The sequence below is a fragment of the Schistocerca americana genome, chromosome 8 (assembly GCF_021461395.2).
Source record: "Schistocerca americana isolate TAMUIC-IGC-003095 chromosome 8, iqSchAmer2.1, whole genome shotgun sequence".
Taxonomy (NCBI): domain Eukaryota; kingdom Metazoa; phylum Arthropoda; class Insecta; order Orthoptera; family Acrididae; genus Schistocerca; species Schistocerca americana.
The window spans coordinates 356,387,907-356,399,436 of NC_060126.1; the positions used below are offsets into that span (position 1 = coordinate 356,387,907).

The 11,530-nt window shown below is 40.5% G+C and overlaps 1 protein-coding gene across 1 annotated transcript in view; it reads left to right on the plus strand.

Annotated features, from left to right (window-relative positions):
- LOC124545025 (coiled-coil domain-containing protein 86) overlaps positions 1–10,693 on the plus strand; it is a 35,511-nt gene extending 24,818 nt beyond the window's left edge. The window contains exons 2-3 of the mRNA XM_047123807.1: positions 10,064–10,268; positions 10,353–10,693. Of these exons, the coding sequence (XP_046979763.1) occupies positions 10,064–10,268; positions 10,353–10,442 (295 nt within the window). The 3' untranslated portion in view covers positions 10,443–10,693. The remainder of the gene's footprint in view (positions 1–10,063; positions 10,269–10,352) is intronic.
- The last annotated feature ends 837 nt before the right edge of the window (positions 10,694–11,530 follow it).

An 11,530-nucleotide genomic window follows, 5' to 3' on the forward strand; every position in this document is an offset into this window, starting at 1 on the left:
AGAAGCTGTATGTTCCTTCTGTGAATTGCTAAAAGACATGGCACGAAAGTTGCTACTGCACATGATTGCTGGCAGTGATGGTCACGAGAATGTAGGTCACAATACCAGGCCACAGACGGCCATGTCCATGTAACTCTACTGAGAGAGAAGACTGTCTTGTTTGGCATGTGGTTCTGGCACATCGTGCTGAATCTGCAGCAGCAATTCGAACAGCAGTTGGCGCCACAGTGAAACAATGGACTGTTACAAATCAGTTACTTCAAAGAGAGCTCTGAGCCAGAAGCCGTGTAGTGTGCATTCCACTGATACCACTGCCACCTGCGACTTGGGACTAATGACCTCAGCAGTTGAGTCCCATAGTGCTCAGAGCCATTTTGAGCCACCTGCGACTTCAGTGGTGTCGTGTGAGAGCTCATTAGATGACAGGGTGGAGGTCTGATGTGCTTTCTGATGAAAGCTGGTTTTGCCTCAGTGCCAGTGACGGCTGTGTGTTTGTTAGGAGGTGGCCAGTTTGGGGCCTACAATCAACCTATCTGTGTGGTAGACACACTGAACTTAAGCTATGGTCTGAGGTGCAATTTCGTATGACACCAGGAGCACTTGTATGGTTATCCCATGCACCCTGACTGCAAATTTGTTCATCAATCTGGTGGTTCTACCTGTTGTGCTGCCATTCGTGAACAATATTTTAGGGATGTATTCCAACAAGATAATGCTCTACATTGTGTTGACATCACCAGATGTGTCTCCAATCGAGCACATATGGGACATCATCAGACGTTAACTCCAGTGTCATCCACAAACAGCTTTAATGATCCCTGTATTGACTAACCTAATGCAACAGGCGTGGAACTCCATCCCAAAAACTTACTTCTGACACCTGAACAACACATTGTATGCACGCTGTATTGTAAGCATGCTGGTGGTGGTTACACTGGTTATTATTGTATCAGCATTTCACATTTGCAGTGATTTATCCTGTATTTACATTAACCTGTTGTCCGCCCCCGGTAGCTGAATGGTCAGCGTGATGGATTGTCAATCCTCTGGGCCTGGGTTCGATGCCCGACGGGAGGGGGGGGGGGGCTAGCCATACGATTAAATAAATAGATTAACCTGTTGTCTTTCAATGTTAATCATTTAAATCTGTTACCCAGACAAATGTATTCCCGAAATTTCATTACTCTACGTTAATTGTATTTTGGTGCTGTGACCTTTTTCCATCAGTTTATTTTGATAGGTAGAATAAAATGACAAAAAATTAAAAAGGTCTGAATCATCAAGGTTCAAATTTATTCTTTTATTGGTTAATTTCACATGGAATGACCCACATACTATACACTGGTGAGCCAAAACAATTATGACCATCTGCTTAGTACTGTGTTTGTCCATGCTTGGAACATAAAGAAGCATGGGTTCTATGTGGAATGGCCTCAACAAGTCCTTGAAAGGTTTCTGCAGGTATGTGGCACCAGATGTTTATGCACGGATCACGCAATTCCCATAATTTACGGGCTAGTGGCCTGTGGGTGCGGAGCTGCCACCTGATATCGTCCCCATGTGTACATTGCTATGAGTTCACTTCCGTCTTCTGACATGGACAGTTGTCCCACTTGGGAGATGGCATCACCATCATGGAAGACATCAAAAATGAAGGGGTGCAGGTGGCACGCAATAATGTCCACATAGTCCACAGCTGTCATGGTGACTTAAATTACTCCCGCAGGTTCCATGGAAGCCTAGGTGGATGTCCTCATAGCACAATAATGCCCCAACTGGCCTGCAGTCATTGCATGATGCATGTTTCAAGCAGCCATTCACGTGGATGGCAGTGTATCCAAACATGACCATTGACAGCATATCCAAAAATAACCATTGATAAAAAGAAATGTAATATCTCAGATCAGACGACACATTGCATTGTTCTACAGCCCAATCTCAATGATCCCACGCCCAGTGCAGATGTAATTGACAGTTTCATAGGGTTAACATGAACACGTAGAGGATCATCTGCTGCGGAACAAGTGTTCAACAATGTTCAGACATTGTTGAACATGAGTTTCACAGCAGGTAATCCTCTACCTGTTCCATGTTAACTCTATGAATGGTGTGCTAAGAAACATTTTGCCTGCACCAGTATGGCACTCTGTATCTTGTCAGATATGCCTATCCAGCTTTTACAGAGTGTGAACTGTGACCTCCAGTTTCTGTGGTAAGGTGTGGACATCCAACAACTTGTCGTCTACTATTGATTTCACAATCCTTCCACCACTTTCCATAGATGCTTATGTCAGTAGCACATTAACTACCAACCAATTAACTTCGCTGTTTCCAAATTTCTTGCCCCCAGGCACTGGGCTGCGACAATCTGACCTTTTTTGAAGTCACGTGCATCAGTGGATTTCCCCTTTTGTAGCGCATGTCATCACTAGAATGATTTGCCATTTGCCTCTGCTCTGTATGCACACCTTCGTTACCACCTCAGAAGCCAGGAGCATCACCAAGTGGCATACAATCTCGCAGTGGCTTGTGGTCATAATGTTTTGGTTGAAAGGGTGTATACTTGGAGTCTAGTATAACACATAACTTAAAGTTCGACGCCATACCTTATGCAGATGGCACGTTCAGTATTTTTTATTTGTATATTTCAGCTATAGATTTAGTTTGTGCATTTTGTTTGTAAAATGTTTAGTTCTTGTGACTAGTGGCCTGGCTCTTGTTATTTACTTGGTCCATATTGGTGTGGTGGGTACAGTAACGATCGGGTACTGTCATTCTGCTCTTACCAGCGCTTGTCGTCATTGACACTTTTTAATGAAGGTTTTGATGACAGACTAATCTGTAGCTTAGCTTGACGTGTAGGTTTAGTGTCAGCAAGAGCTTAAGTATGGTCTGCGAAAAATTTAAAACGTCGAGCTTTTATTCGTTTTAAATAATAAATTCCTTGTTACGCGGGCGGTGCAAAGCCGCGGCCCAGTTAAGTAGTGCCAGGTGCTGATGGCCCGGGAGAGGGTAACGATCGATATGACAGGATGGCACGAGCCGGTCAGTCAATCGAACGCTTTCTTTTATCTTGTTCGGTGGTGTCAGTGATTTTGTTTGGCCTTTAATGGTTCGACGGCATCTGTAGGTTCACTGACTGTCAGCCCGTGATATTCCCATCAATTTATGACTTACATAAAAGATGTAAGTACACATTTTCTATGTTAAACTCTTTTAATCAAAACTAAGTATAAAGCGAATATAGGCATCAGGATACCTTTGTGTGTGTGTGTGTGTGTGTGTGTGTGTGTTACAAAAAGTTCACAACAGTTAGATATATTTCATTGACTACCTAGTGAGAGTACCGCATGACATAGCGATATGCAATTAAAAATAAACATAGTCAAAGTATATTTATTTGTTATTATATTAGTTATTTATTTTGTTACGAGAAATACACAATACGTACACTTTTGCATGTTATGCTTACATTCGATTGTATTTCGGTTTTATTTTCGGATACGGCGCATAAGAGAAAACACGATAGTAGTTACATTAAATTCGGATTAATGGAGACATAAAACAGTACGGTACGTTAAATGCGCAGCCGTTCTCACGAACAATTCCTCAGTGTCAGCGAAATTAAAATTCCACTTCGAAGCGGTCCTTTCTAATTTCTCTTGACTGACCACCACAATTCTATAAAGGAAAATTAGATAATCTGAAAAAGAAACATGGTACAAGATTTGCGTCATCGGAGAAAACATCAGTAGCGTCGCCTGTGACATGAACGAATGGCGCTCCAGCACAACCATATTCGTTCCAGCGGCGCTAATAAAACGGCATTGACAACGCATTTGTATCATACGTCGCCAGGCGCTACCTTCAAAGACTCTTCCCGCGTGCCTCAATAATACGATGAATTTGGCCATAAATATGGTAAATGTTGTCAAAAGCAGCACCTTAAATATACGCCATTCTGTGCACTGAAATTGACTCCTACCTTAAGATCCTTCTCTTTTACACAGCAGTTCGCTGCATGTCGAAAGTCAACATGCTGGGAAGATTATATTATTAACTCAAAGGAGAGGTTGAGTTGTTTCAAGATGAGAAAAAAAGTGGAAGACTTACTAAAGAAATGTTCTAAACTGCCATCTCAGACGCATTTGGTTTATGTTGTGGATATTTCCACACACTTGAATAAGTGGAACTTGTAATTGCTAGATTCTGGAAACAGACATTTACAACATGTGGCGAATACACTTATCTATGAAGATAAACTTCGTGCCTTTATTTAAACTTAAGTTATGGATAGAGAAAACTGATAAAAAACTATTCTGCATTAATTACATTAAAAGCGCGCATTTATGACAAAAAGTATGACACAATTAGGGCAACGGCACAAGAAAACCTCAGCAAATGTTGGCTGATGAATTCATTCATTACTTACCAGGATATAACAGAAGCTAACATACACCAAAAACTGATTCTCAACCCTTTTAGCACCAATGCTGGAGAAGTTGCAGAAGAAATCCAAAATAGCTCATTCAATGGAAACTGTAAGGATGCATTTGAATCCGATTCCCTTGAGCAGTTGTGTAAAAAACCGCTTTCATGCACTAAGATCTGAGTTATTGCCTTGCGCTATATTATGCTATTTATGCGAACAAGGATTTTCTGCTTTGCTGGTAATTAAAAAATTTGAAAGTAAGTGATCATATGTGTGTAGCTTTGAGCATAATATAAAGATGGAAAAAATGTTAGTATACCATTTAGAGGTTTCTAGTTCACTTAAGATTTATTGTTGCAACAGTGCATATGGAGAACATGAAATGATTACGTTTACAGATCAGTAGCACAAGTGGGTCGAAACACCCATATTAGTACATGGCGTAGCCTCCATGGGGGACAATGCAGGCATTGTCTCTGGCACCCACTCAATCGTACAGATGGCGAGTACTGTCTTTGGATACTTTATTCCACACCTGCCAAACCTGCTCATGTAGTTCTGTAAGAATTGTCAGTTGACAAGTTGCCCGAGTTACTTCTCATCCCGTCATATTCCACACATACTCAATGGGAGACAGGTCTGGAGATTCTGCTGGCCAGGGAAGGAGCTGCACGTCTTGCAGAGCACATTGAGTTTCACGGGCAGTGAACAATACATCACCTTCTTGTTGCAAGAACGGGTCTAACAACATTTTCCAGTACTGAGTGCTGATTAGTGTCCTCCCCAGAACCGCTAAAGGTGAATGAGAGTTGTAGCTTATTGCACTGCAGACCATGAGGCCTGGGGTGGGACCAGTGTGTTGGACAAATGCACTCGATGAGACAGTGCTCACCACACACAGTCGAGCTGTGCATGTCAGTGCTGTGGCATCAGTGGAAGACAGGTTAGAGCTGTGTGTGCCTGTAGTCCCACTATTTATAACCGGTTCGCAATAGTTTGTGTTGACACATCTGGGCTCACAAGCCCTCATCTGTGCTATGGTAGTTGTACTGTCTGCCACCACTGCCCTTAGAATACGACACTAGGGCGGGCATCTGTGCTGCATGGGTGTCCAGGACCTCGTCGTTTGAAGGTACTGCTAATAACATCTCTGCCCTAAAACACCTGTTAATTTTGTAGGATGCATTATTAGCATCTTCAAATATTGAAACTGTACAGCAGACATGCAGTTTTCTCAGTAACTTGTAAACATAAAGGATTTCGTGTGTCAAAATAGTCAATACAGCTTAAGAGAAACAGGTTATTGCATCTTTCTCTATAAGAAAATCTACTTCCTAAATAAATGGATTGCTTGTCCAGTGTGACTGAAAACCTGAGCTCTGTGACATACCCACTACTCATTTCTAAAATGGTCCATAATACCACTGGCTTTGACCTTGTGCCAACTGTGCCATTTATTTTTATCCTGCTCACAGCAAGGGTTCTCTCTTCCCTCAGTTTCCTGATTTGCTGGAATAATTTGCATGAGGCAGTGCTTTTCTTTGCCCCCCCCCCCCCCCTCCCCCCGTGTCCAGAATAACAACAGCTAGTACACCTATTTTCCTGTTTACTGTCAATTTCCTCTGTTCCTTAACTTTACAGCTTGCTTACTCATCACATAACTCTTCTTTCATTGATCTACCATGATTAAACTGCCCAAGTTATGTACGGAATTTATTCCACTCTCATTTCTGATGGTCAGTCCATTGGGCCACTTGCTTGCAGCTTATACTTTCACACCGAACTTTTTCACTCGTTTGCCAGTCGAGTTTGTGGAGTCATGTATGCTTTATTCTCTGTTTCATATAGTCTTAGAGTGGTCATTCCATTGCTAACTGACTGGTAAAGCACATTCCACCATGTACACCAGTGGCAGACTCGCCAGATCATCATGAGTATTGTTGGTGCATGGGCTTTCAGACTAGGACATTCTCTGCTCTTCAGACATCTTCCATCAAATAAAAATGTAAATTTCTCCATCTCGTGTTCACATTTTTGTCACTAATCTGTAGGGGCAGCTTACTTTTTAGTCTTCTTAAAATGTGTGCCTGGGGCAAACCCTCATCCCAGTACTTTGTTTTATTTGCATGCTTTTCAAAATACTGTTGCAGGCTCCCATTCTTTTTGTTGTGCTGTTCAGTACTGAATACAACTTCATGTAGTTTTGTCCCATACACCCCTCCCACCCACCCACCCCCTGGTACTTTTCTAAAATGCCTCATTCAGACTTCTCATATGTTGCATTTATTTTTGGATGCTTCTGTAGTATGCAAGGCTTCATCACTTTGCATATAAATCCCAATAAATTTGAATTTTTGCTCATATGTCCAACTTTGTGATAGCACACTACCGAATGATTTGATAATGGTACTGTGGTCTCTTTCTACCCTGGCACATATGTGGGAAATGGTCATGACAAATATTATTATCCTCCACAAAATATGCTGAGCAATAAACATTTGCCCCCATACAGTGGTGTACTAACACATGATGGAACCACAGTAGTCTTTGCAGATAACACTAATATTCTAAGTAAATCACCCACTGAGGAAAATCTGCAGGAAAATAGAACATTGTTTATGTGTAGTTTAGTAGAGTGATTCAGTACCAATAGTGTCATCATAAATTCTGAAAAAACTGTGGCAGTTAACTTTCACGCCATACAAAACTTCCAGCCTGCGAACCCTTTTTCCACCATTGAAGAAAAAAATTTCTCAAGTGTGAGTCCTACAAAAATTTTTAAGCATACATTTGCACAAAGGTCTAAAGTGGACGATGCACTTTATCAATCTCAATAAAATACTCAATACTCTTACATGTGCTTATGCTGTTAGGATTCTCACTAAAAATATGAGCTGCTTATTGATGATGACAGTGCACCATGGTAGTATACAGTCAATACTGGTACGTGGAATATTTTTTTTGGGGGAAGTTCCACAATTTCAAAAACAAAATTAAAGTGCTGAAAAAGATTTATCAGGGGTTCCTGTAGATGTTTTGAAATATTAATTTTTATGGAAGAGAGCACCTTAAAAAAGAAAACATTGTGAAACTTAATTATGATTTACACTCATATAAACATGACATAAGCTTAACACCGACACAATAAGTACAAACGTATGCGAAAGAAGAGTGCACCGTACTAGAGTTCCGTTATATAACCACACGTGACCTCTTACTTAAAATGCACATTGACTTGAACTACATTTTGGGTAAAGTTAAAAAGTTCTTTCTTGACTGTTGCTTCTACTGTTTCTGATTTTTTGGAATATCTGAATAAGTAAATATCATTAATCAAAAATAGTTAATTATGTATTATTATAATGAAAACAATCAATTTTTGGCAAAGTAATTTAATTTGATAGATAACAACTATACTCTCCAAGCAGCGACAGAACACACACATAAAAGGGGGTTGTAATTAGACAAGCTTTCGGAGTCAGTGGCTCCTCCTTCAGTCAGAAGGGTTGAAGAGGAAGGTTGTTTTATGTGTGTGTTCTGCCGCCACTTGGTGAGTAGATTTTTTTTTATCTGTCCAATTAAATAATTGTGTATTATGTTACTTTATATTTTAACCTGCTTCAACTGTATTAAGCATTGAATCTCATATTATAAGTATTGGTGTCATATGTACAAGCAGTGTAATATGTCAGCTTATATTATTATGTAAAATCAAGCAATGGAAAGTCCAGGACATTATAAAAATAATAGTATGAAATGAATAGATTGCTACCCACTGTATAGAGATGTTAGGTTGGGGGCAGGCACAACGAAAAGACTACATTACATTTAAGCTTTCAACCAAAAGGCATTCTTCTGAAATAGAAACCACACACATTCGCACAAGCACAACTCATCCACACATGACCAATGTCTTTGGCCATTCTGGCTGGACTAGGGACTGCAACTTTGCCTGATGAGAGAAGCAAAAAGGTGTGGCCGAAGGGGGTAAGGAGGAGGCTTGGGGTGAGTAGGGAAAGGGGAAAGGGGTAGCTGGATGGGGATGGTTGAAGGTGTAATGCTTCTTGTGGAAGCAGACAGGGACACGGTGGGCACAGGGTAGGGCTGCTAGATGTAGGCGGTAGGTTTGAGCAGAGGGGAAGGACCGGGACTAGTGAAAGTTGAGACCAGAGGGTTACGGGAACATAGGATATATTACCAGGAGAATTCCCAGCAGTGCAGTTTAGAAAAGCTGTTATAAGTAGGAAGGATAGTGCGTAGGATTCCTCATTTCAGGACACAAGAGTTAGTCAAAACCATACCAACTATCCTCCTTCCCACCCCACCCACAGTGGTCTTCTACTGCCCACCAAACATAAGCCATAACCTTGCTCCCAAACCTTGCCTCATGGCTTATATCCCTTCAATAGACCTAGATGCATCACCTGTCCCATACATCTTCCTACCACCACCAACTCCAGCCCAGCCACAGGCAGCACCCATCCCAACAAATGTAGAGCTACCTGTGAAAGCAATCATTTCCTCTACAAACTAAGCTGCAAACTGTGTGCTGTTTTTTACTTGAGCATGACAACTAACAAGCTGTTTGTCTGCATGAATGGCCACTGCCAAACTGTGGCAGAGAGACATCTAGATGACCCAGTTATTGAACATGCTGGCTAAAATGATGTACTTCACTCCAATGACTGCTTCAAAGTCAACACAATCTGGATCTTTCCTACCAGTATCAGCTTTTCTGAATTTCACATGTGAGAACTCTCTGTGCAATATCTGCTACACTCCAGTGCTACACAACTTCTGTTCCACCTTGGTCGTTTTCCTATTCTCTACCCCCCACCCCCTCCCCCCAAACCTCGCTGCTACACCTGGCAGCTCCACCACGTTCCTGCACACTCCCACAAGCAGCACTACACCTTTTCCCACCCCTGTTCTGTTATTCCTTCCCCTTGCCACCCCATTTTTCTTCCTTACCCCAACTACCCATACCAAACTGCTTCTCCCATCAGGTGAAATTTCAGTCCATAGTCTGGCCACAGTAGCTAGAGACATTGATCACACGTGAGAGTTGTACTTGTGTGTGTGTGTGTGTGTGTGTGTGTGTGTGTGTGTGTGTTTTGTCTACTTCAGAAGAAGGCTTTTTGGCCAAAAGCTTAATTTTTTGGCAGCCTTTTTGTTGCGTCTATCTGTGACTTATCATTTCCACTATAAGGTGAGTAGCAATTTATCCTTTTCATAATATTGTCATTATTGCATCCTGGGCTTTTCATAATATGATGTACTTTGATTATGTGGTGTCATGTAGTTACGATGACTACTGCAATCATCATTTAATTGCATTTACCCTTTGTCCTATATCATATGTACAAACAATGTACTAAAAATGATTTTGTGGACCAATTAGTGCTATTGGTATTACCGAATTAAAATGTGTCGGGTTCGAGAAATGGCTCAGCATAAGGTTTTAATCTGACCCGAAGTTTCAAAAAGATTTTTTTCCTAGTAATGCAGTTTGTATGCATAAATATTTCATTTTCTTCAGTTTTCATACAGCAATGGTTAAGTTAATTTCAATTCTTTAAAAAAAATTTAAAAACCACACACATGGTAATGTGATTTAACTTGTTTCAATAGAGCTTCATCTATTGTGAAAACCAGAGGTCTGCAATTGTCTCTTGAAAAGAGACGTGCATTACAAGAGTCTATCAAACAAACAAGAGAATTGTCAAAAGCACGCAAAGAACAGTTTTTGGAGGAAAAGAAAGCAAAGAAACTGAGGCGGAAGCTTAATCTTGAAAGACAGGAGGCAAACAGAAGGAAATCTGAAGTAGTCCAAGTGGTAAGATTCTAACTTGAGATGTAACTTGTAGTTGCACTCTTCTATTGTAATTTAAATAAATTTAATGGAACACGAATTTTTCAGATCAAGAACACAGCCAAAATAAAGAAGATGAAGAAGAAGCTTCTTAGGAAGATAGAAAAACGAGACACAACAGAGTTAATGAAACATTAATACTCCCCATAACTTTTATATGCTGTAGTGCATATGAAGATGATGCTGATAAACGATGATGATGAAAATGATGATGATGATGATGACGACGACGATGGCGACGACATGTCTGCAGTGCTCCAAGTATTGGGGTGTTGGCCTGGCTATGAGGAGTCAGCAAATACTTTTAAGTTGTAAATCCTGTTGTTATATTCAATAAAATGATATTCTTATTTAAAGTTTCATTTTTAAAATAAAATTTCACATCAGTATACAACTTTTAATGTCTGTGTGAGCTGTACTTGGTATGTGGATTAAAAAATCTTTGTTTTATTTGGTAATGAAACAATAAAAAAAAATCAGTAAAAATAACTAGAAGCATAACTGAAGAAGCATGACACATCTTAGTGATACAGAAAATAGATTGCATATTGAGTTGTTGTTTTCATTTGCTTTAATTTTTATAAATTCTTTTCTTCAGCAAAGGCTTTTTTTTTTGAGTCGTCTGTCTTCTAACTGGTTAGATGTGGCCCATCACGAATTCCTCTCCTGTGCCAACCTCTTCATCTCAGAGTTGCGCTTGCAACCTACGTCCTCAATTGTTTGCTTAATGTATTCCAATCCCTGTATTGCTCTATAGTTTTTGCACTCTACAGATCCTCTAGTATCATGAAAGTAATTCCCTGATGTCTTAACAGATGTCCTGTCATCCTGACACTTCTCATTGTCAGTGTTTTCCACATACTCTTTTCCTTTCCGATTCAGTGCAAATCCTCATTTCTTACCTTATCAGTCCACCTAATTTTCAACATATGTCTGTTGCACATATCACAAATGTTTTGATTCTCTGTTCCGGTTTTCCCATGGTCCATGTTTCACTACCATACAGTGCTGTGCTCCAAATGTACATTCACAGAAATAAGGCGTATGTTTGACAGCAACAGACTTCTCTTGGCCAGGAATGCCCTTTTTGCCACTGCTAGTCTGCTTTTGATGTCCTCCTTGCTCCATCCCTCATTGGTTATTTTGCTGCCTAGGTACTAGTGTTCCTTAACTTCATGTACTATGTGACCGTCAGTCCTGAAGTTAAGTATCTCGCTGTTCTCATT